At 34.6% G+C, this 27,462-nt stretch overlaps 1 protein-coding gene across 2 annotated transcripts in view; it reads right to left on the bottom strand.

The window, feature by feature from the left end:
- The window catches only part of LOC144964694 (A disintegrin and metalloproteinase with thrombospondin motifs gon-1-like), a 98,134-nt gene that overhangs the window by 24,354 nt on the left and 46,318 nt on the right, over positions 1–27,462 (bottom strand). For both annotated transcript variants that reach the window (XR_013643912.1, XM_078899220.1), the window contains exons 2-3: positions 20,112–20,194; positions 5,121–5,245 (exon numbers count right to left, since the gene is read on the bottom strand). Coding sequence is in view for 1 of the 2 variants with exons in the window: in XM_078899220.1 (XP_078755346.1) it covers positions 5,121–5,245; positions 20,112–20,180 (194 nt within the window). In the remaining variant the exon portion in view is untranslated. The remainder of the gene's footprint in view (positions 1–5,120; positions 5,246–20,111; positions 20,195–27,462) is intronic.

The raw sequence follows: 27,462 nt of genomic DNA, 5'->3' as shown, positions 1-27,462 counted from the left end.
TGAACTTTTATAATTTGGATAATACAGTTTAGTGAGAATCACTCACAAACTCGGATGGCAAAATACAATAACAAAGGCTTGAGTGACGTCATCTTCTTTCTATCTATAGATAGAACGAAAATGACGTCACTCAGTTCTTTGTTATTGTTTTTAGCCAGCCAATTTTATGAGAAATTCTCACCAAATTCTATCAGAATATAGGTTTAAGGTTACACACAGTTTTGTGTGTTCGATCTTTATTTCTGGCTGGCGAAATATTATGAGCTTTTTTAGACACGCAGCATCAAGAGAACAATATCCACTAAACTTGCTCAAATCAATTAAAAAAGGGTCTTAAGCCAACAGCAACACGTCACATCTAGGACAAGAGATGAGGGCTGTGTAAGACATTATTACATTTTTTTTTCTAAACCGCCAGGTACTCATTTTACATCTGAATGCTGTAGAGACTGTAAAAGAGAGCGATTTAACAAAATCCCAAACCAGGGAACAGCAGTTAGAAAGTCAGTCCATACCACAAGATCACGAAGCGACACAGATAATAATACAGATGATAAGACTGTTTTGATATCATTTATTGTTATATTTGGTTTGCTGTTCTCTGCTTGTGAATGGACTTGAGCGTAAAACATGTGTTTTGGTCAAATATTTTACGCATTTGTTGTTTATTTTATTTAGTAATTATTTTTGTTTCCTACCATCCACAACTACAGACAGTTAGTATATACTATTACTGTATAGATAGTATGCCCTTGGCTGAGAAGCGTATAACATTGCCACCCGGAAGTAAAACGGACCAACACACAAAACTGTGTAATCTTGAACGTTTTTAGTCTGGCTAATACAGTTTAGTGAGAATCAATCATAAACGCGGATGGCAAAAACAATAACAAAGGCCTGAGTGACGTCATCTTCTTTCTATCTATATAGATAGTTCGAAGTTGACGTCACTCAGGTCTTTATTATTGTATTTTTTGCCATCCGCGGTTATGAGTAATTCTCACTAAACTGTATTAACTAGACTATAAACGTTCATGGTTACACACAGTTTTGTGTGTTGGTCCGTTATACTTCCGGATGGCAATGTTATGAGCTTCTTAGCCAAGCGCATACTATCTATAGGTACTATAAAGTCGTATTCTGGAGAAAAAAAAATAAAACAAACACAAATTTAAAACTTTGGCGAGAAAACGTAAAATATCAATTGATTAAAATGACGCCGACTTTGACAAAAACTCTGTAACAAGGGTCTTTCGACTCTGATGTAAATCTCTTTGTTACATTACTATTTATTTCTCAATCATCCCCTGATTTACGAATACTTTACTAATTATTGTGGGCTTAACATTAATGAATCTTATTATAAGTAGATATAATCTCTACATTCATCACTAAGGAGCTGATAATAATATCTAGCAATGGCGTAGAAGAAGAAGAAGAAGAAGAAGAAGAAGAAGAAGAAGAAGAAGAAGAAGAAGAAGAAGAAGAAGAAGAAGAAGAAGAAGAAGAAGAAGAAGAACATATTATAAAGACGAAGAAGAAGAGTAAGAAGAGAAATAAAACGAACTTCGGTTCTAAAAATAATTTTGAAAATATAAAAATTAAATTTCTACCTTAGAATCTCTAACTTTATTTTTGGAAATTCTTAAAGTCTGGAACGTCATTTAGCGTGAGATTATTCTGACAAGTTTTCAAATTAAATGAGAAATGAACGAGTTCAGAAGCACTAGATCATCTTTAAAATTAGACGACGATGAGTAAGAAAATGAATGCACGTGATCAGAACATGCAGGTGCTTTCCTGTGATATCCCGTTGTCGTGAGTTGTTAGGCGTCTGGAATCAGCAACCTGGAATTGTTTGGGGTTTTTTTCTGGTGCTCCTAATTGATTAATTTTTCTCTTCCCCCTTATTGCCGCCTATCCCATTTGTAAAGTTGAACCTTTTAAGTGAAAAATCAACGGGAATCTTTTTTTTCTTACCTTCTAAAATTTCCAAACTGTTTTAATCCTACAAATGGGGACGGAATCTTTAAAACATTAAATTCAAATTAGTTCAATTTCATTCGTTGTTTTTTTTTCCTGATGAGTGTACTTATTTACAAGTCTGCCAACCCAAATTGGGATAATCTCAATGTTACGAGTACAATGGATAATCTCAACCCGTATCTAAATATACTCTATTACAACAAAGTTAAAGCAAGTCCTTAATGGAGATCGTTTATCAGACCTGCATTACATATTATGTGCATTTAGGATTCCTCCAATATTTTATAGCATTTGGTGCAACATAAACTGTAGTGAAAAAAAGAACCAACTTTAAATGAAAATAACAAAACATGATGATATACGATTTTTGACATATTTTAGTTATTAGTTATTATCTACTAATATCGGGAATTGTATTGACCGGAGAGTCGAAAGACCGAGTCTGCATACCGATTTCGATTTTAAAACGTATTATAACACCTCATTCTCACCTATACGAAAATACAAAATGGTAAAATTGAATAGGCTAATACCACAAAATATTTGATTGAGTACCAAATCATAATTCAATATTTATCTGAAGAGTATTTTAATAGGAACAACTGGACGAAATCTTAAACTTCCTGATTATCGATAATAATAATAATAATAATAATAATAATAATAAATAATAATAATAATAATGATAATAATAATAATAATAATAATAATAATAGTAATAATAATAATAATAATAATAATAATAATAATAATAATAATAATAATGCTGAAAACTTTAATAGCGCTATAACTCCGAGACACTTGACTCAAAGCGCTTAAATTACAAATTACTTTGGCTGACACATACTCATCCACACAAACAAGCACACACACCTATACACACACACAACACACGCAACACAAACCAGACGCATATCTTGCTTCTCATATCATCCACTAAAATCCAAACAGATATATTTTAAGTGAACGTTTAAGAATAGACAAAGATTCTTTTTCACGAATGCGCGTAAGGCGTTCCAAACAGAGGGTCCGAAATGAGAAAAGTATCTCATTCCAGCATTTCTGCGCATTCGAGTGACAACTAGTTTGGTGGAATCAAACCGAACGTAAGGGGTGGGTTTTGAATATCGTTCAATTAGTTCCGAAAGGTATGAAAGGGCAGTACTTTCGAGGCAACGATACACTAAAACGCAAGCCTTGAATTCAACCCTTTTCACAATCGGCCGCCAATGCAGGCCATGAAGCAAAGGTTTTGGCAGAATCACACCTACGCCTCACGTCAGGCAGGGCTGTTCTGGACAATCTGAAGACGTCTCAGATTATATTGCGAAACGCCATACAACAGAGCATTACAATAATCCAATTTCGAAAGAATGAGGGACACAACCAGGTGTTTGGTCACATCCTCATATATGATCCGTCTAATGGAAACAATATTTTTTAGTTGGAAAAAAAAAGAGATCCAACCAAATTATAGTGTTGACTCTTCTGTCGAGAGAGGCTGAATTGTTGAAAGTGACTTTTGTATTGCTCTTTTTCCCTGCTATGTTTGACACTGTACCATAAAATACATTTTCAGATTTTGATCTAGCAGCAGTGCCAATTTCCAAAATATCTAATTTAAGTTTTGTATAAAATCGAACCCAGCATGGAAAGGGTTAAAAAACTAAAGAAAGAAATAGATTAATAAAGAGCGATATATATATATATATATATATATATATATATATATATATATATATATATATATATATATATATATATATTTTAAAAAATTGACTTCAATCATGAGAAAGACATTGGAATTTATGATAACAGGTAAACAAGGAAATGCGATCATTATGTTATTTGGAATGATATGGAGATATTGCAGATATGGGCGATATCAGATGTACCCGAGTTGGCATATTGTCATTGATTTGACTGTAGCGATGCCATCAACGCTTTATCACTCATCATTACACTGTCTAGTTTGGCCGGATTTCAGTTAGTTTATCAAAACGAAGAAGACTATATAAATACAAAACACGTATAAATACACACATAGAAACGTACACAAACACACACAAACACACATTCACACATTCAGAAATACATGTTCTTATGCAAATAAAACTTGAGCTTGAACTTTTAAATAGCGCAATATCCATTAAACGTGCTCAAAGCGCTTTACAACCGGCCCATAGGACCAACAGCAACAGTAACATGAAGAACGAGACATGACACCTATTAGGCGATATTACAAATTTTTTTTGACAGACAACGTTGTTGACGGCCTGGTACTCATTTTATACCTGAGTACGGTGAGAGAATGTGAGTTAAGAGCCTTTTCCAAGTACTCAACTATGCGCCGAGCGAGGCTCGAACCCATGACCTTCCGATCCGAAAGCGAGTGTCATTCAACACAACCACATCGCCGCGCAAATACTCACATGCACTCACACAAATCTTGAGCTTTTAAACTCGAGCTTTTGTATAGCGCATTCATAGCAACACTTACTATATAAGACGAGACATGAAGTTTGGAAGGTGCTAATACATCCAAAATTACCAAATATATGTTAACTTGATAATGAATACATCATTTTGGCACTCTATTGTTTTGAAATTATGAACTAACTCCCGTCATTTCTAGTGCGAAAAAATATCGGATTCCAAAGTCAAGAAAGCAAAAATAGTTTTATTCCGATATACATTTCATCATCTGACCTACTTAGACATTTACAAATTCTTGGCCGTTTGCTTTTCAATTATATTAGACTTCACACAAATCTTGGTATTCTCAGTTTTTCTATTTTTGGAAGGAGTAGAAAAACGTAGTTTCTTAAACTAGGCCTACATTAATCCTTAATGGTTAGATGTCTGATCAACTTGACTGTAATTCGATTTTGTAAAGCGCTTTGAACAATTTTAGTGGATATTGCGCTATACTATGCTCACGATTTTGGTGGGATTTTGGGTGGCTATAATTATTTTTATTTTATTTTTTTTTAATTTTTAATTAATTTTTTTTTAATTTTTTTAATTTTTTTTTTTTTTTTTTCGGTCGGTCGTCGGTTCACCAAAGTAATACGATGCTGGATAAAGGGTTTCATGATATCTTTTTATTCTATCATTTTGATTCGATCACTTACAAACAATCCCGAGTCCTGTCCTGCAAGCCAGGTCCACATTGTGCGTTACAGGTAGACCAATCTGACCACTGGTCCCAGTCTGACCCGGAAGACAATTTACTGTATGATTCTGATATACTCCATACCTAAAGTAAAACAGAAGAAAAAAAAATAAACAACAGGATTAGAATATAATCTATTAATAATTTTAGAGTTTGAAAATCAGAAGAAAATGAAAAGTTGTATTTTAGTAACTGCTCTCTCTCTCTCTCTCTCTCTCTCTCTCTCTCTCTCTCTCTCTCTCTCTCTCTCTCTATCTATCTATCTATCTATCTCTCTCTCTCTCTCTCTCTATGTGTGTGTTTGTGTGTGTGTGTGTGTGTGTGTGTGTGTGTGTGTTGAACTGCAATACCACTTTACGATTATATTCAATCTGCCACATAACATTTTTTTTTACATTTTGATCATTAAAATAGCTTACTATGACTTCATAATATCAATCGATAAAATGATCCCCAACTTGTGAAACATTCTTGAACACGAGACATGAATCAAATCATTATAATTCTCATTTCAATCCCTCGATATTTTAAGCAAAAGTTCTCTAGCCATAATTTGAGAAGGCGTTTTGTCAGAGTTTAAAAAACATAGGATGTGCTATTTGGCTAACATTGTGTTTTTAAAAAAAAACGGCAGTATAGGATGAATGAATTTGACGTCACCCGACTCTTTGTAGTTGTATATTTGACCACCAGTTGGGTGATTAGTGCTCACTATAGTCCCTCTCACAGACTTTAAACGTTAAAGTAGCACGCAATTTCGTGTACTTTTGCGATTCATCTGGCGGGTAGTGAGTATTACACTTAAACTCATAGCATCACCTATGATAACCAGTGGCGTTAAGTTGCACTTCTGGACTGATAGTAGAAACTTGAGATTTGATACTTGAAAGAAATAAGTATTCGCGAAGTCCCAGGTTTGAAAGTTTTTTGCCAAGATGATGGTCATTTAAATCGATCGATATTTGAAGGACAAGTTTTCTGGCCAAATGTTCAAATAGTGTTTTTCCAGAGTACGGCAGTTAACTGGTTAATCGAATAATTAGGCAATCACAGTAATTTGCATTGAACATTCGTCATTGTATGTGTCTGCGTTGGTTATTTCAGGGGTTTGTTTTAGATTACATATGATACGGTGTTAAATAATCCGATAACCTGAAGAAGTCAGGGAGAGCGGTTCAAGATAAATATAGAGTTTGATACGCCTTTTTTTTTTTTTTTTTGAGTGGTGGGTAGCTCACACAGTAGAGACACCCTCTCCCCAGCCAGGCGGAGTTGTCGTACCAGTAAGGTCGCGGGTTCGAGCCCCCATGGCCGGGAAATTTTTATTCTCTATTGTCTTCTGGTACTTTCCTACTCACTTCCTTTCCTGTTATGCTCAGCATTGTTTCATTATCAATCTCTGACATGTGATTTTTAAAAGAATGAGTTTATAAACAGTTAAGCATGGTCGCTTCGGTTTTTGCTTCGAAAAAGACATCAGGGGTCCAGTTATTTGGTAATTATCACGGCAGATTTTAGTCTTTGTCTCAGAAATTCCGTTGATTGATGTACTACACTTGGCTGATTATAATACCGTTGCTTTTGGCCTGGGCCCCTTGAAAAGCCACATGAGCACTGTCTATGGATAATAATATGTTATATACAAAACAGTTTTTTTTAAATAGCTGGGGAATAAATGACGCTTGGTAAGCGAAATTATTGTGGTGAATCCGAGGAAATGACGTCTCTCTCTCTCTCTCTCTCTCTCTCTCTCTCTCTCTCTCTCTCTCTCTCTCTCTCTCTCTCTATCTATCTATCTATATCTCTCTCTCCCTCTCTCTCTATCTATCTATCTCTCTCTCTCTCTCTCTCTCTCTCTCTCTCTCTCTCTCTCGCATTTTCTCTTTTGATATATATATATATATATATATATATATATATATATATATATATATATATATATATATATATATATATTATTGTTTATAAAAGATATTTCCTTCCATTCATCGCCAAGTATGACAATGGTGGAGGGCTTCCATCGTTGTTGGCGGCAAAAAGGATAAATAAACTGACGAATACAAACTCACCAGGTGTTGTAATAACAATAACATGAAAAGTTGTGTATGCTACAGCCAATTCCACACAAAGCAGAAAGAAAAAATATAAGAGAAGAAATGCCAAAAATAATGATGATGATGATGATGATGATGATGATGATGATGATGATGACGACGACGACGACGATGATATAAATTATAATAATAGCAATATTACTCATAATGATAATAATAATAATAATAATAATAATAATAATAATAATAATAATAATAATAATAATAATAATAATAATAATAATGATAATAATAATAATAATGATAATAATAATAATAATAATAATAATAATAATAATAATAATAATAATAATAATAATAATAATAATAATAATAATAATAATAATAATAATAATAATAATAATAATAATAATAATAATAATAGTAATAAAAAAAAGAATTTTAGACATTCTCGACTTAATAGGTTGCCATAATATAATATAGATTATTTTACCTCTCCTCATAATTAGTAACGTGAAATGATATTAAGTGCAGACTAACAATTTGGTACTTCAGATTACCAAACGTCGAATTTAACTAAAATAGGCCACAGGACAAGTACCTAGCATCCCATAAATATTTTACCAAACACGTCTTTCATTCGGATATAACTGAAGGGCTAGAATACAAGATATTTTGCACCACTGAATTGTGAAAATCCAAACTTTGTTCACGCCGAGCACTAGCTAGCTCGTGCAGCTAATGGGAACTCGACCAGATTTCCAAAAAGTAAGAGTGCAAAATCTAAAATTATCTCATTTTTGGACGATTTATCTCACGGTTTCTCAATCCCTTTGTTGTAATCGGAAAAAAAATAAAAGTAAAAACACGTTTGCTTTCAAAGTGAACACAATTTTTAAAAAAGAACGTGTTTAGCTCAAAGTGTGTATGAAAGGTGCCAGATTATACAAGAAAGAAAAATACAAGAAAAAAAACAGGCTACCTCTATTGGGGATCGAACTTCAGACCGTCTGATTCTCAGTCATACGCGCGTTGTCTGGCACCTTTCATGCATAGACATTTGTTCAGATATTTATCCTACATAGGTGCCTGCTCTCTAGTTTTTTAAATTTGATATTAGCTCAAAGTCCTAATTCAGTCAACAATAACGATGATAAAGTCAGTAATACAATATGTAGACTCCAGAAATACAAAAGAAGAGGTCTTGCCATGGCTTGTCAGGATAGATGAAAAAAATAATCATAAATCATTATAATACCCCCTTTTTCTTTGTTTCTATTAAATGTGGATCAGATAAATAATGATATCTGACCATGAGATGCGCAAATAAACAATTTATAGTGTTTTATTTCATTCAATTTAACCATATTATCGTATTCATAAATGGTCACTTATTGGCCTCGAAGAATCGCCTCTGAGCCTCGGTCTTTCGGCTCTCCGATCAATATATAATTCCCGATATCAGTCAAAAATGGCCTTTATTCGGGTAACCAATCATTGCTGGGTGGACATAGGAGGATCAGATAAAATACTCGACTACACATGGAACCGATGCCAGTACCTTTGCTTGTTGGGAGCGTATTCTCCCAACTGAGCCATCCTGGTTCTCACTGTTGTGATTTACGATTGTATTATTTATCTTGGCAAGCAATGACAGCAAACTGCGCCACAGTTATTATTATTATTGTTATTATTATTGAGCGCTTCAAAAGAAGCGTAGGCACCGATGCATCAACTCATTAGTGATTAAGGTTTAAATTGCGTGCTTGTGGAATGGTTCATGAAGAAATCGTACAACAGAAAGAATTTGAACGTAAGTCAGTGAACGTAAATCAAAATCACGTGACTTTGGTATGTGACTTGAGAGAATGGATTTAATTGCTTGGCATTTTGTTCATTTGCCGCGTGAATGAATGAATGAATGAAGTAGTAACTCTAATCCATGCTTTCTGTTTTCATCCCACGTATTCTCATTCATCACATTTTTTCATCATAACCTACTGGTATGTTCCTGGGAAGTATAAATACTCAGTTTTTTATCTAGGTCTTAAGCCATAGATTGAGAACCAAAAAATAACTTGAGCTTCCCTTCAGAGCATTATCCACTAAATGTGCCCAAAGCGCTTTACAAAGAGTCCCCAGCCAAGAGTAACATTTAACTTTTTGGACGAGCGATGACTTCTGTAATTTTTTTTTGGACACGGACAACGCTGTCACCGGCCACTACTTTATACCTGAGTGCAGCGATAAAATGTGAGTTAAGATTCTTTACCAAAAGTTCCATTTTGCGCACCCAGGTTGAAACTCAACTCAAGGACTTAGCTGTCGAGAGGCATGTGCCATGCCCCAAGACCAAACAGTCTCATAACGAGATGAGAATGAAACATTAAATATCTAATCGAACGGTGATTATTGGCTCAATAATACATAAAACATATAAGAGCGAGGCCATTACAAAATAAAGGAATTTATTACATTGCCAATACCCTTGCACCACAATAAATAGTTGACAACAAAGGAGGGAATTAAACAAGGTGATTCAATAAAATGAGAACAAATGTATGGGCAACATATTGTACATTTTAGTTTTGACATGCATTTTTGAGGTGCCACATATTAATTTATGCGTAAATATTCGTACACTGATAATTTTTTTATTGAATCAGTATGTAATTTTTACTTGTGGTCGCACAATTTCGTTCTTTGAACATTTCATTGTAATTCAAAATTAGTCTATGTTGTAAACAAACCTTCAATCGAAGTCAAGAAAAAGACGGTTGCATGGGTGGAAGTTTAGACATTCTTAAAGTAATTGATCATGATAGTTTTGTTTTGATTTTATTTTAAGACTGAAGACACAATGCTACATAGTGATGGAGAAGAAAAAGGACGGAAACCTTGTGCTAGGGTACTCTTAGCAGGTGATCAGAATAAAACTGGCTTAAACATACAAATCCCATTATTTTCTTTCTAACCAGTAATCTGTATTTCTAAATAACTATCAATTAAGACGACCACAACCTGTCAAAAAGCATCAAACACAAACAGTCAAATGAGTTTTGTCAGTGTATGAAAGAATAGCCAATATCTAGAAAGAAAAGAACGAAATTATTCATGCATTTTGTACCTTTAGTCGCTCGAGATTTAAGGCATACAAAATAAGATTGGCAATTTCAATCCCCACTTCAAATGTAGAGGACTGTAAGGGGCTACCAGAAAACTGATATTGCAAGAAATATAACCAAAATTGCGATCTGTGTTAACGTACAGATTCACCTATTATTAGTTTATCTCCATGTCCTGAATTGATTTTAAATTTTAAGACGAAACGCCAACAGAAATCATAACAGGATAGCGAAGTTTGAATGGAATTGTGTTGGGAAAGGAAAAAATAAGAACGCTCCAAATTGTTTACATGTTATTGATGCCCTTGACATATCTAAATCTATGAAACAATATATCATTCTTAAACTCTTTTCTGTTTTGAAATTAAAATGATTTCCAAAGCGCCGTGCCACCTTTAGAGAGCCGCAATGTGAACGAATTCAGATTTTTAAATATGCTCCAAGTAACGTCACTCATAATTTTTCTGAATAATTGGTTTTGCTAGATTGTTTGGTTACCAGCTCTGTTTTTAGCCAAATAGAGGCATGGCGAATAGAGCTTAATTATTATTATCGATGTGATTAAGGTCTCATTATGATACAAAACCGGTTTTACTTGTAGTAAATTCTGATGCGGGTATGAACACGATTTGCTTTATTTTCAAGGAACGTTTCGACACGAAACCTTTCTCCGGCCAATAAATTACTGTAGCTGCTGTCACTTCGAAGAAGTGTTTGGTCCCGATTTTTTTTTTTTTGTCAGGAAAGATATTTTGTTACTTTTCTACCATGACATTCTTTTTTGTCACACTCTTTTACAGTCCAGTCTTATTGTTATCTGAATACACCAACTTTGCAAAACAATGTCCAAGCGCGAATAGAACTATCAAAAATTTATGATTTGCAATATTTAACTTGGTGTGGCATTAAGCATCTCCAAATGGTAACTGTGGTGTAATGATAGCACGTCTCTTTGGTAATCAGAAGTTCAGCTGTTCGTTCCCTAATCGAGACAAGGTGATTTTTGGGGATTTTTTTTTCTTGTATTTTCTTCCTGCTTTATTTGGCACTGTTTCATTCCTACCTTTCAGATCTATATCTTACACCAGTGCCTGCTCTCTACCTTGATATTTTAAAATAGTTGTAAAGGACAGTTCGTTTGCTTCCAGACGGCAAAGATGATTGAATAATTACTCGCACGAAACCATGACATTGTTGAGCTCACATTTTGAATCATACTTTCTTCCTTAATTCTTCCGTTTTCAATTTTACATTTACCTGAAAGACATTTATATCATATCAGTAATAGGGATTTAAAAAGAACAAAGAGTTAACCTAAAAGGTTGAAAATATCGGTGATGTATTATTGCGCAGTCAATGGGTAAAATGTTAATCAAATATTTTTGTCAACAACTAACTGCGATGTTTCTGATCCCCAATCCTATTCAAATTTTTCGTTTTCTAAAATTAGATATAAAATGCGATTATATTTCTTCAAAATGTCTAGACTCGTAAACCATCTAGTTCTTAATGCTGTTCAATATCATTGCACAATTTTATCACCCGTTAATCATATCAACCTGGAAACGGTGAAGTGGTGCGGGGGGAGGGGGGGGGGAGGGGGAAGAGAAGGAGGAGGAGGGATTAAGCCTGTTTTAATTTCACACTGATTTATGCCAATGATTGGAGGGGTTGTATTTAATACTTTATACAACAGGAAGGAAATGGTCTGGTGTGGCATGAAGCCGGTGGTTTTGTTTCTATTGTGCGGCTATGTGGTCTAGTGTTATGACACTCGCTTTCGGATCGGAAGGTCCTGGGTTCGAGCATCGCTCGGCGCATAGTTGAGTCCTTGGAAAAGAATATTTACTCACATTCTCTCACGTACTCAGGTGTAAAATGAGTACATGGCCGTTTGCAGCGTTGTCTCTGTCCGAAATAAAGTATAACATCGCCTAACAGGCTCCATGTCCCGTCCTAAATGTTAAATGTTGCTGTTGGCCAGGGACCCCTTTTAAAGCGCTTTGAGCACATTTAGTGGATATTGCGCTAGATAAAAAGCTAAATTCTTTAATTGTCAATTTTATGTGTGATGCTTTGTCAGTGCAAAATTGACTCTTTGGGAATGGCTCTTTACCCACATTTTCTTACGTCACTCGTATGTAAAAGGAGTTCTTGGCTGATAACAGCTTTGTCTCTGTCGAATTGTTTTATTGACTTCTCAAAAGCGTCCTGTTCGTTTTGGTGTGGGCCCCCTTGTAATAATATTATGAGAAGGGTTGGGGCGAAAAGTGTATGAACTTGATCATCCTGACATCTGATTGGTGGATATTTTTGGAAACGTAATTAGCATTGCAGGAATCTCGTTTGCATTGAGTTATTTTTGGATTATGACACGAGGGAAATTTATTGTTTCCATTTTCTTGCAGATTATTTTCCAAATCTTACATGAATGGGTGTCAAATAGTGTAAATATTTTAAAACATGACAAGGTTCACATCCCTAGAGAAGGGCAAATTTTTACTTTCTGTTATTTGAGGAAATATTCAAAATATATAAAAGAATTTAATGCAATTATTCTTTGCGTATTCATTTCTGATATGGGCACATCTATTCTTTTTTTTAATAGGGTTGGGGACCTAGGGATCAACATTGTTCCGTACAGCCGAAGTAAAATGTTTATCATCGAGCCCAGAATTACTGGTAAATCTAAAAATTATTGAGCTAGTTTTCACAGATTGATATACGAGTAACTGGCACGCTTTTCTTAAATTAAGAGTTAATTACAATTTCCGTTGATTCAAATGGTTATTTAGCTGACGGGGCTTAATCATGAGTCGTTTTTGGCTATCATTGCGAGTTTAGGCCTAATTGGATATCTTCATTTTAAATGTCTCTCGATTCATCTAATGATAATAATCTATCGGACAGATCCAGATCGATGGCTTAAAGGATTAATCTCTATCCACACATTAATTTGTACAATTCAGTAATACAATGATTAAAATAGACGACTGTCTGTTTTTAAGATCCTTTATTTCTTCGCAAATACTGATGTTTCTCCATCATTTCACTTACGCAGTCGCCAGTCAAGTCAGAATTAAGTAAAGAGTTACCTCTTTTATTTCATATTTAAAATATTTTGTAACCCTTGACTTATAAAATGTTCGGTGATTTAATACTTAAATTTAAATTCATTTTTAAAAAGTTATAATTCTATATCTAAAATTACTCTTTTGTCGATTTAATTATCGTTATTTATATTTAGCACTAATTTTAAATTTAAATTTTAAAACTAAAACAACTTAATTTTTTGACAGGGTCTTCATACTTAGGACATCTTATCATAGGATTAGATAAAGTAGACGGTACCGTACATGATCTGAAAGCACATAAACAGAGTGTGTCTCACCCTTGAGAGTAGCTACGTAGAAACGGTGTCTACGTTCACTAGGGCATTAGCCCTATGGTCGGTCATTTGACTTTAGGAATCGCTACCTGGCCGCCATATTCCTAATTCATTTGCGAACACCATCCAATAATTATGATTTGCAATATTTAACTTGGTGTGGCTTTAAACATCCCCATCGTAACTGTGGTATAATGATAGCACGTCTCATCAGTAATCAGGAGGTCTGATGTTCGATCCCCAGTCGAGGCAGGGTGATAATTTGGGATGATTTTTCTTGTATTTTTCTTTCTGCACTGTGTCATTCCTACCTTTTCCGATCTATTTTGATATTTTAATATATTTTAAAGGACAGTACGTTTGCTTACAGACGGCAAAGATGACTGAATAATTACTCGCATGAAACCATGACATTTGCGCTTTGTAATTAGCTATAGGCGGGTCTATTTTGATCGTTGATGGCTCAAACGGTATGTCTCGATCAATGTTAATTTCCACAATACAGTAGGCTAGTATAATGAATTAAAAAGACTGCCTATTCTTAATATCCTTTCTTAATCCAAGAATCACTGTTACGATATGGTGAACTCTTTCTTTTGAAATTCCAACCTCTTTTGCAATGTCAGTTTGTCTAAATCGCCGATTTGCCAGAATCGTGTTATCGTCGTCAGTTTGATTACTGATGTTCAAGGCACTTCGGGGCTTCCCGCAACGAGTTTGATCTTGAAGTTCCACGAACGACCTTATTATAATCAACACAAGCGTCATCGTAAACACACTTCATTTTTGTATGGATGTCATGTGTGAACAGCCTTCAGCATTCAGAAATTCAATAGCAGCATGATTGAGCTTTTGAGCTTTATATAGCGCAATATCCACTAAATGTGCTCAAAGCCCTTTACAAGGGTCCCTGGTCGACAGCAACATTTTGCATGTAGGACGGGACATGACGCCTGTTAGGCGATATTACAATTTTTCGGACAAAGACAACGCTGTTAACGGCCAGGTACTCATTTTACACCTGGGTACGGTTAGAGAATGTGAGTAAAGAGCCTTTTCCAAGGACTCAACTATGCGCCGAGCGCGAGGCTCGAACCCAGGACCTTCCGATCCGAAAGCGAGTGTCACACCACTAGACCACACAGCCGCACGATACTTGAATCTCTGGTGCAGTCATTATCATTTTTGTTTTGTTTTGATTGAAGTCATTGACCACGTAATAGGAAAGAGCGATTATATCACGCAGAAACGTTATAGGACTTGCAAATGTTGATGTGTTAGTGCACTTGACTTGTTCCAACACAGACTTTGACGCTTTTCTTTAATTTTCTAATAACAGTTTTAAAAAAATATCAGTTCCATTGTATTTAATTTTCTTTTATAGTAAATATTTAACTTATAGTAAACTGTTTGACCATTTATACAAATCTCAAGAAAAATTGAAGTCAAACTGCCTGACTTGTACCCCGGAAGAGGAAATTGATGTGGATATATATATTTAATTACCCGTTCTCCAAGACTTCAATGATTGAGTCACTCATATATCTACACAAATGACATTTCAACCAATAATATTATGTCCCCTCTCGCAAGTTGAGATCAAGTAGGTAATCGGGTTTAGTGGCCCCAATAAAAGGCATTAATAAATCTATAAACCTGTCTTTGAAATATTTTTTTAGATTGTAACTTTAAATGGCTATCAAATGTTACTGTTGTTGCCAAGTTATCTTGATCCTCGATTTCCTTAACCAGTTAACGATTGTACTCTGGAAAGACGTGTTTTCAAAAATTTGGACAGAAAACTCATCCTTCAAATATCGATCAATTTAAATGACGCTCATCTTGGCGAAAACTCTCAAACCTGGGACTTGATGGAATCACCGCGAGGTTCCAGGTTTGAGAGGTTTCGCCAAGATGATGGTCATCTAATTCGATCAATATTTGAAGGAAGAGTATTCTGGCCAAATTTTTAAATACGTGTCTTTCTAGCGTACGGTAGTTAAATGGTGAAAATAATTTAAACTGATGCCTCTACTAATAATGTCATGATATCCCATAATTTCTCATTTCAGTCTTTTTTTATGTGCTTCTAAAGGTCATTTTCGAAGCGTACGTGCTTTATTAAAGAATCTCTCTATTACTGTGTATGACATTACAAAAACATCAAAATCGTTGCGCTACCTTGGGAGCGTCATATTGGAGACAGGTTTAAAGTTGTTTGCATACGAACGAGTACAAGAATCTTTGTTTATTTTTCTATTACTAATAAATTGTTTCCTGGAATTTGTGGTTATAGATTTCGATGTTTTTATATTTAGCTTAAAGTATTTTATCGTAAATCATAAAGGGTTAGACCATATTACGATTTACTTGTTTGAACTGATTCACGAGTCATAACTTTTGTATTTAAAATCTACCACTACACTAAGGTTAGGTTTTATTTGATAAACGGTAATTGACAAAATATGATCCGGAATATTGGGTATAATATAAACACGCAATGTAATCTAGTGGGTTTACTATTTACTTCATATTTCTAAAAATCAAAGAATATTGAAACCAGAAATAAAATATTCCTGAGAACGGAAACACGTGGTAATTTTACCAAAAGGTGCGATCCTGTTAGAAGAGAATAAATAGTTTCTATTACCAACTATTAACTTAAAATGTAATGAAATATTAATATTTTATCAACAAATTACCACCTAATTTCCAAGACATTGTTCTTCATCGATATTATTTCAATGATTATTTTTCTATTAAGTGCATTTGTTATTGAACTGTTTTGGGTGACATTTATATTTAAATGTGTTTATTTACTTTGCATACCTCTCTTATCATGTGATCTACTGTTATATTGATGTTTTCAAAGGTTGCCATTTAATATTCAAACATCTTGGTCAGTTCTGTAGTATACAATTATCAATACCTAAAGAGTTCCCTTATATCTCTTATTGTCGTAGTCTGAAAAATTACAACATGTTTTTAAAACTATGTCCATTACACTCGTCCTTCAAATATCGATTGTAAAATTATCCCCATCCTGTCGAATGTGTTGCCTTGGTATCCAATGAAACGTGATGCGTTTAAGATTCAATAGAATTACAATGACTTGAGATTGACATTGTAATACTCAATAAACCACATAAATTCGAAATAATATTAAGATGCTGCATGGCTGTGACAATATAGATTGTGAGGTTGAGTGAGATCTGGAAAAATGGATTATTATATGACAAACAATTTTGTGGAGCTAGAGAAAGAGTAGTAGTAGTAGTAGTAGTAGTAGTAGTAGTAGTAGTAGTAGTAGTAAAGTAGTAGTAGTAGTAGTAGTAGTAGTAGTAGTAGTAGTAGTAGTAGTAGTAAAGTAGTAGTAGTAGTAGTAGTAGTAGTAGTAGTAGTAGTAGTAGTAGTAGTAGTAGTGGTAGTAGCAGTAGTAGTAGTAGTAGTAGTAGTAGGAGGAGGAGGAGGAGGAGGAGGAGGAGGAGGAGGAGGAGGAAGAGGAGGAGGAGGAGGAGGAGGAGGAAGAGGAGGAGGAGGAGGAGGGGGAGAAGGAGGAGAAGGTGGGGAGGATGAGGAAATAAAAAGAGAAAGAAGAATAAATGTTTATTGAAGACTACGTTTAATCTGTGACAAATTATTTCACAAAATTATCTGAATAAAAGGTCATATTATTTCGATGAAACCACATTCCTCAATGTGCAAATCTTTGCATTTATTTCTTAATCCTGGCGCCATAAGGAACCAAATCCCATTTTGTTTTCTGAAAGTCATCTTTCAAGCGTTATGGACATACGCTTTGACGCTTTGACGTTGTCCATCACTCCCGAGAGCCTGATACTCATCACACCAAAGTCGAGTACACCAACATATATAATACAATTTGTATGTGGCATTCACAGGCCTTGTTCCGAAGTCATCTTTATTGAGAGATGTCAGTCTCTGGAAGATTGTCAGCGATAGCATTCTTCTACTACAAGCGCTGTATGCTTGGGCAGAGTATTTTATATATTCATTCGACTCACGATTGAATGAGTACCTGATTATAGGCAGTGACAAATACTTATTGCTACACTTTGCTTTTTAGTCGTGTAGTATAGACTCGCTTTTGGACCGGGGCCCAAAGTTGTTTTCATGGAAAAGACTCATTACTTACATAGTCTTACCGTACTCAGGTGTATAATGAGTGCTTGGTCGGTAACGATATTGCCTCTATAAAACAAAAATAACTGTAAAATTGCGGCTTACAGGTGACATGCTTTATCCACCTTGATAAGTTTTGCTGTTGGCTTGGGATCCCTTGTATATTGCTATTCGTAAATTTAGTGGACATTGAACTGTTTTAAAGTTCAATTTCAATTCCTTCGTGTTGACTGTGGAAACGTGTCAAATTTTGTGAAGTGCACTCAACATTTTAATACCGCGCAAATGTCTTTATAAGAGTGCACATAATTTATTTCAATGCCGTATTTACAGTTCAAAAGTAGAACCATTTCTGGCTAATTACGTTTTTAAAAATTCCAACCTAATTAACAGGTGATTTGGCTAAGGAAAAAACTATGGACAGCCTAATCAATGACAGGTGCAAGGGGTTGCTAGGATGAATGTTATATTTGTCTTATTTATTGTTTACCTTTCAACACCAGATATTATCGGAAGTTCACCTAACAGTTGCGTGAGAACAGATCTATAACATTCATGTATGAGTAATGCACCGTATTCTAAATCGTGGGGAACAGATGACAGGGTGAATAGGGCATACAACTTCCATTCAAGAGGCCCGGGTTTCAGCCCCATGTTGGCATCTCCTTCTTTTCTTGCTATTCCAATATGGTAGATTTTATGCTTAAATTATCAATTTATTGTTGTGTGTTATTTGCATTGTAAAGCGCTTCTGGGCACATTGTGGATCTAGGCGCTATATAAATTCCTTCATTCATTCATTCAACAAGGAAATGATCCTCTATTACTAACTTCCCGCCTCTGCATTGCAACTGACGTCAAGGTCACCTCGTCTTTTCCTCGAAGTAAACCCTAGAAAAAAATTCCTTAATGGTGGATAAAGAGAATGTTATTTCATTCTCACTTTATTTTTAGTCAACATTGAATATAGGGACAACGTGGCTCAGCGTTACGGTCTTTGCTTCGTACCCAAAATTAACAGAATTTCTCCTTCTAGTTGAGATAATATTTTCAGCTCAGCACAATTGGGTAGCTAGTGAGTTAAATTTAACAGAAAGAGATTATGGTGAACGTTTGTCGTTACCGGATCAAACTTCATGAGCCTTTGGTTATAGAAGAGCCATTTTCTCTCCCAGATAAAATGAACGCAAAATCACTCTGTAGATAGATATGGACACCTAAATTATATAAATTAAAATATAAAGTACTTGTTATTTGAAACAAGTTCTACATGGCGGTGGGCCCCAATTGCCCAATAAACAGTAGACCACTCAACAAAGACAACCCGGCCTATTTCAAATCCCTATTGGAGTCGGGTTTTTAAAAACATTTCTGAGCCCCTTATCTACACAGCTTTGATTGGGTAACTAGTAACGATAACACCTTACGTAAAGTATTGTTGTTGCAAAGTATGTATGATGCAATGGACAAGCATCCCATCTGAAAGGAAGCAAAAGGTAGATTCTGCTTAGCAATTGGTGATATACGCTTAGTTAAAATGCTCACATCTTCCAGCCGAATATAACGTACCAACAACCAGAAATTTGTGTAACCTTAACCGTTTTTATAGCCCGATTGATATAATTTAGTGAGAATTACTCAAAACGATGGCTGGCTAAAAAACAATAACAAAGAGCTGAGAGACGTCAACTTCGTTCCTTTTATACAGAAACTAGTTAAACGTAACATGCCGCCTAAAACTGTGTTATGTTGTAGAGCTTTAGATGCCAAACTAAACTTTGGTTAAGCATAATATATTATGTTAGATTGAGATGTATAAATACGGTTTCTTAAAATCCCTTTTGGGGCTCTGGTTTACCCCCCAGATAATACTGTTGTGCGGCGATGGGTTATTAATTGGGATATTGATTTTGAGATCTTTTTCATAGAATAAAATGAAGTTGATGTCAATTAGCACTTATTTGTTGTTTTTATACCCACCAATTGGCTATTCAGTTCTCAAACGTTAAAGGTTACGTATTTTTGTCTGTCGATACGATTGATCTGGCGGACCGTGTAGGTCAGTATTTTACCTAAACGCATAGCATGAGTAGAGTGTCTAGCTCCCACTTAATTCCCTCTATCAAACTTTTATGGCCACTCATAGTTGTGTGTGTGTTGTTACGATTGATCTGGCTGGTAGAATTGGCGAGTATTTTACGTAAACGATAACATCACTTTTGTAAAACAGGAATACGTACTTTGGATATGTGGGTGTGGATGACAACACAGATGAAGACTAGAGATGTTAAGCTGACGTCAACTGACATCTCGATGTAAAAATCTGTAGAAGATAAAACAATAGAGAGTCACGCAATATTTACATTGTGACATCCAATCAAAATTCGCATAGCTGTACTATTTTTACGTGTAATGAGAATGATCATATGATAGATACGTGATACGTGATCCTTTTTGCGGGACACGTTATACGTATGATCTGCTAAACCTTTCTAATATATTGTTATTGCTGTGCAGCTTTGTCCCTGATTCAAATCGTAGCCTTCGCTCCGTAATCTTATAACCCGACACTTCCTTAAAAATTGATTTCAATAATGCAATGCGACGGCAAAAAGTTAACCCTCTCATTACCGACCGTACTAAAATTGTCACATTTTTTACGATACGATACAGCCAAAACATGTTAACGTTTGTGTATGTAGTATAAAGCTGTAATGTTTTATTGGGAAAAAATCTTGTTGTAGTTGATGTTGTTTAGGTGTGAGGTTTTGGTGAAATTCCTGAAAATGGCCCGGACGGAGAGAGTTAAATGGAAAGTTGTTATTAACGACTTAACTGACGTACTCTGAAAGGCGTGTATTTAGATTTGGTCAGAAAAGTCGTCCTTCAAATATCGATCGATCTTGACAAAAACCAATACAAACTCTCTCAATCACGGGGCTTTCATACGGCCGGTTTCAATTACTTTACAGACGCTATTGTTTAAATACTACCACTTTACAATATTATCAGTCACCGCCGATAATAGCCTTCAACAGTCATGACGTCACTTCTCTCGTAATGACGCATAGTAACTTAAACTGGTTCTAAACTATCGGAACAATGACGGACACCCTTATGAAATACTTCTCCGACAAGCATAAAAGTGAATCCAGAGGAATAAAAACATTCTAAATCTGATCATGTTCTGTCTCTTATACATTCTGATAATTGAAGAAGTTCTAGCAAGCATGAAGAATAAAAAAAAGTATCGATTTTCTTTGTTGAGAACCAAGCTCCTGGTTGCTGGGCGGACGTGACATCAGACTATTGAATCGAATTAAGAACTTAGTCTCACTTGAATACCTCATGTCTTGTTTATATCACCATTACATTTTTTACCCACCCGACACGTCAGTATGCAGAGAAGCACCAAAAAGCAATGCATTGTCAAGAACATTCCCATAGACTACACCGTTTGAAATGAGGAGAGTTGAATCTCCTCTTTATCGATGGTTTGGCATCTTGTATTCAAGTAGAAAGACCGACATCGATCAATGATGCAGTTGAAATAATATTAACTCCCCCCTCCCCCCCCCCCCCCCCCCACCCTTCGCCTTCGAAGAACCCAAATTGATAGAAGTCGTCTTTAAAAACTGCGAGAACTCACTACCAACAAGAGGGAATGACAAACATTCACTGACGAGGCTGCTATGTCGAGCATCATAGCTATCGAAAGGCAAAACGTCGAGTTATTTTAAAGTACTGCGTTGTCTCAGTAACTAACAATGAAAGTTAATCGGGTAATTTATTGTGTAAACAAAATCAGTTTGATGTCTAGCGTTCTTTCCCACCGACATTTCCCCTTCATGTCCTGTTATTTGTGCAAATTACTCCCATTATTTATATTGTAATTAACAAGTTGTGATGTTTATTCTGGTTACTATACAAAAACAGTCGTACTCACACTAAACATATTCTTAATATTTTTTTCCGGAAAAAAACGTTTACTTCAAATATCTGTTGATTGAGGGGATGCCAACTTGTCAAAAAGTCAAAAAATTGAAGTAAAAACTCTTTTTTTGGAGTTTCAGGTTAAATGTTGGGCATCATATTATAATCCATATTTGAAGTCGTTTTATTTCAGGCCAAACTTTAAAATATACTTTTTGTCAGATAAAGTAGCGATTATGCTACTGTTATGATCTCATGCATTTTTCATGCCAATGATAACTAATAGACCATAATAACTCTTGCACATTTATTGGCGTGCATTCGGCACATAATGATAATGAACGCGTGTGAGGTGTTTGTTTTGATTTTGTACTAGACCTATCTAGTAGCACATTGAACAATCTATTTCCTATTTTTCTACCACTTATCAAATCAAAACCTGGCAGAGTTCAGGAAAATTCTGAGGGAGAGGCCTACAATAGGTTCTCGTTATATCACCCAGCTGTACCGCAAACCTCGTTTATCGCAAACTTAATAACAAACAAGGGCTGTGTTTATCTTATGAAAATACAATTTGTTTTTCAGCCTCCTCATTATGCTACCAGATCGACGTGTACATATATGCAGGTCTGACACCCGAACCCACTTATGGCCTAGTTAAACCCTGTTTTATTGGACAATATTTTGAGTCACATTTGGAGATTTCCCTTACAACAATGAGCCCATAAGGAAATGGGTTATCAAATAAGTGCAAGTCACACCAGATACATGATACAAAGCGTCAATCTGACATAGTCACGTGGCTTACCAAAGATGCTAAAATATTAAAATTTGATTTTCAAAATTCCGAAAATTCAATTTGGAGAATACTTTAGAACTACGATTTCCCTCTACTCTCTGCTGAACTCCATAACCAATTTAATTGAATAAAATTTTAGCAAATATAAGTTTGATGACAAAATTTATATGTTTAGGACATTGAAGCGAATTGATGTCTACAAATTTTCTAAATTTTATGTATTAACGTATAAATTAGGATTATTTTCATGCTGATTCAAGTTCATCGCTCTGGTCTGACGTGCACATGTTTTCAGGTCTGATAACCGAACGCAACTATGGACTTGATTTAACATTCGACAATATTTTGCGTTGGTTTCAGAGAATTTTCAATGCAACAATGAGCCCATAACAAATTGGGTTATCAGACCTGCACATAATTAAACGTCGGTCTCGTATCCATCAAATAATAACAGATTAATGGATAAGTCACAGACACATTGCGGTATAACGAGGTTTCACTGTACAAGTTTGTGTTATTTACCTCATGTCACTGCGACACGATGGATATGATAATATTATGATAATGCTTGGCGGTGATTGGTTGTTATCAAATCAAACAAATTGCCAATAGACCCGATAGGCCAAATGGTTGCGCACATTCTCCCTTAGCTCAATGTTGAGATTTACGTTATCATCACATACAGAGAGCTATGTTTACCTTCTCGCTATTATTACATTTAGATGTTTTTCTATAAGAAATGAAATTATCAGTTGAGTTCATATCGAACGTTAAGTGTTGATACAATATGATATTGGGGGGGGGGGGGGGGGGGGGGGGGAGGGACGTTTTTCTCTGTGCACGAGTACATTTTTTCATGATAAGGATGAACGCGCTCAACGAATATAATTTACCATTATTGATATTATTTTCATTATTATTATTATTATTATTATTATTATTATTATTATTATTATTATTATTATTATTATTATTATTATTATTATTATGATTATTATTATTATTATTATTATTATTATTATTATTATTATTATTATTATTATTATTATTATTATTATTAGATTTATTATTATTATTATTATTATTATTATTATTATTATTATTATTATTATTATTATTATTATTATTATTATTATTATTACGATTATTATAATTATTGTTATTATTATCATTGTAATTGTTATTATTATTAGCATTATTATTATTAATATGTTCTTCGAAAATATAGAAATCGAGATATAGTAGGTATGGGGAGTACATCATAAATTTCTGAGGGCTCCAATACCCAAGTTGTTAGAACACTCGCCACAAATGCAAAGGGACCGGTTTTCATGCTGGATTGAGTCCGAGTTTGTTTGTTTGTCTTCTATCCAGGTAGTGATTGGGTAACTGGATCTCTGTAATAAACTCACGTCATCAGCAATTGCTACTGACATTTATTTTAATGCTACTTAAATCCGGATGAAGCCCGGCTCCACAAGTCAGTCTCGTGGTTCTGAAGAACTATTAACATTATTACTGTTTGCGGCTATGTAGTCTAATGGTTTCACACTCGCTTTCGGATCGGAAGGTCCTGGGTTCGAGCCTCGCTCGGCGCATAGTTGAGTCCTTGGAAAAGGCTCTTTACTCACATTAGCTCACCGTACTCATGTGTAAAATGAGTACCTGGCCGTTAACAGCGCTGTCTCTGTCCGGAAAAATTGTAATATCGCGTCATATCCCGTCCTACATATTAAGTGTTGCTGTTGGCCGGGGACCTCTTGTAAAGGGCTTTGATCACGTTTTGTGGATATTGCCCTATATAAAATCTCAATTATTATTATTTACTATTTCATTTGGCAATTTGTTTTTTGTTTTATTTTTGTAAATGTTCTGACCAGATGTGCAATTATTTGCAGGTCTGACAATTCAATTCATTAAAGGCCTCATTGTTGTAAAATGGAAATCTAAAAAAAAAAAAATGGCGCAAAATATTGTCCATTACAACAATGTTAAACTAGGCCCATAATTGCGTTCGGATGTCAGGCCTGCTATATGTACACGTTGTCTCGACCCAACATAGAGAGCTTTTTTTCATTGGAACAAGATGGATTGTTCTCCATTTCTTCTTGAATTCACAGTGCCATAACCATAGCATGGTATACAATGAAATCTACCACAATAGATTGCTCTTTTAATTAGGTAATATTTCGACATTTCAACTGCAGGAAAAAAAACTTCAAAGGAGGAAAAACGCAGATTATCGGAATATATTGAATTAAAAGTTCCAGAGATTTGAATTTGATCTTTTGTTAATTTCCTGAATTTCGTGGCAGAGATAATGTTAGAGAGATTTTCCTAGAAAACGGTTTTGGGTTGTCTAAAGCTTGGGATCGTAAAGATACTAATAAAAAGGTAAAAATTAAAAGACTTTTGGATGGTAACAGTACAAACAATGGACGTTATGGGTATTAATCCTTCTTCAGCTTAACGATAAACAAATACATTTTGAAACAAATCAAACTCTAGTGGGAATTGTATCGTGTACGTTAGATACACTCCAATTTTATACATGACGATATATCATTTTGGCCAATAAATTTTCTAAAATAATTTTATTCGCCTTAAGAACCTCATCCTCTCATCTCTCATTCGTATCAAGTGTCTCATTCATTGTGTTTTGTTGACAAAGGGGAAACCTGAAACATCCACATCATGATCTGTCTTAGAAATTAGATTCAAGCTTCTTTTCCATTATCTTTTTTAATAGAGAATATGATAGGAAGCGTTATTTTTATACAAACAAATCCATTGAGAATAGTAAATAATTCCTGTGATTTGAGACTGAAATTTGACACAGTCTTTGATGTAAGGGTTGAATTGACCCCAGGTGAAAATCTTTTCCAAATCCTACTCTGAAATATTTCATATTATTTTTATTATAGATAATATATGCAATCAACCATGGTTCATGACCTCTCGATGACACTTATGCCGTGACGAGAAGTGGATTTCTCATAGGCAGCATTTTACAATTTAACAGAAGAAGAAAAAAAATAGCCTCTTCCATTTAACGAGATTTTGGCTACATTTACGAAACGTCTTTTTCATTTTTTAGCCACAAAATGTGACTTTACATATATCAACAAATTCATGTGACCTAACTTGTAAAACGAAAAAGGCTTGAAACTTAAGACAGAGAAATCCCGAGTTTAGATTCATTTTTGGACACGTCCGGCTCCTTTTCATCGATTTATAAAGGGATTAATTAATGTTTTGTGGCCGAATAGGAAAAAAGTTTTTTGACATTAAATTGCAAATCTGGCATACGGTTTTATTTTCTCCACCTGTGGGTCATTTGGTTGTTATGCTCTTCCCTTCAATAAGATAAAAGCCATAAACCTGCCGATAAAAAAGGAACTAATTACGTTCTCCAATAAAACTAAAAAGAGACTTTCTCATTGAAATAATATGCAATTTATAATAGAAAGAAAGCGTGATGGTTGTGAGCGTAGATCTATAACTATTCACAAAAGCAATTTTCTCTTTTTTTCATCTTGTCTTCACTCGAACATAGTTTTTTTTTTTTTTTTTTTTTTTTTTTTTTTTCTGAGCAAAACCAAATCCAAATACTGCACAATTGCCTGCAAGAAGGTAAACACGAGAAAGTTTTGATTGGAGATGAAATACTAATGAATCTTTTGGGCAAGCATAAACGAAAAATTTTATTTTCTTTTTAATGTTTTTTTTCCTCTTCTATTTCTTTGTCTTTTGCTTGTTTTGCCGACAAACGGCTTTTGCCAGAAATTTCTTTTGTCCGTAATTGTTCATCTGAAGCCTTTCAATATTTACATTTTTGTTAATACACAGTTATTTATAATACTAAGGGAAAATCCGTAATATTTGCAGGGAAATAAAGGCTTTTTTCAAACATGCACTCATCTATTTTACTTATTATACTACCTACCATATTGTGGAATTTAACATATATCGAGACAAATCTTTTGAGCCTTCAACTGTATAGAGGCTCGCAAATGAATTTGGAGAAAGGGCAGCCGGCGAGATGGCAATTGCCAAAGTCGAATGACCGAGCTTTTTTATTTATTCATATTTTTTTAATTTTAACTTTTTATTTTAATATGTATGAAGACTTCATTCAAGAGCATGGGGGTTTTGGCTTTTTTAAAAATACCAGGCCAACTTATCTAACGACCCTTTTAATTAGCATCGGCTAAATCAGTTGGATTTACTTTCAACGTGTTAAACGTTGTTGGGACCATGGATTGATTCTAGAGCAATGCTTTTGTTTTGTTAAACCCAGGGCAGCTTATCTAATGACCCTTTTAATTGGTACCAATTATATTAGATTAATTTTAAAGTGTTAGGTGTTGTTGGAGCAGTGAGATAGTTTCTGTCATGCCACTACAACCTTATTTTATTATTATTATTATTATTATTATTATTATATATATATATACATACATATATATATATATATATATATATATATATATATATATATGTGTGTGTGTGTGTGTGTGTGTGCGTATAAGGGTGTGTTTGTGTATATATACATTTATATTTTTTCTTTAATGTTTATGAAACAATAGGTGGAGTGCTAATCTGAGATGTTTCACAGTAGCAGGTTCCTCGTGTTTCAATCTGTGAATATACAATTCTTTCATCTCTTTGTATTTATTACAGGAGTTATTTTTATCGTGCCCAATCACACAACGAGATTGCGAGTATGTGTTATTGCACGATAAAAATATTACGAGTTTAATAAATACAAAGAAATGAAAGAATATATTTATTACACCCCTCCAAGTAAGATTATTAAATATTTCGTGGCCAATTAATGTGTATGGTGGTCGTACTTC

The sequence above is a fragment of the Berghia stephanieae genome, chromosome 2, assembly GCF_034508935.2.
Source record: "Berghia stephanieae isolate SIO BIC M18660-M18661 chromosome 2, UCSD_Bste_1.3, whole genome shotgun sequence".
Lineage (NCBI taxonomy): Eukaryota > Metazoa > Mollusca > Gastropoda > Nudibranchia > Aeolidiidae > Berghia > Berghia stephanieae.
Note: the sequence above shows the minus strand (reverse complement) of the source record. Positions and strands in the feature narration are given on the sequence as shown.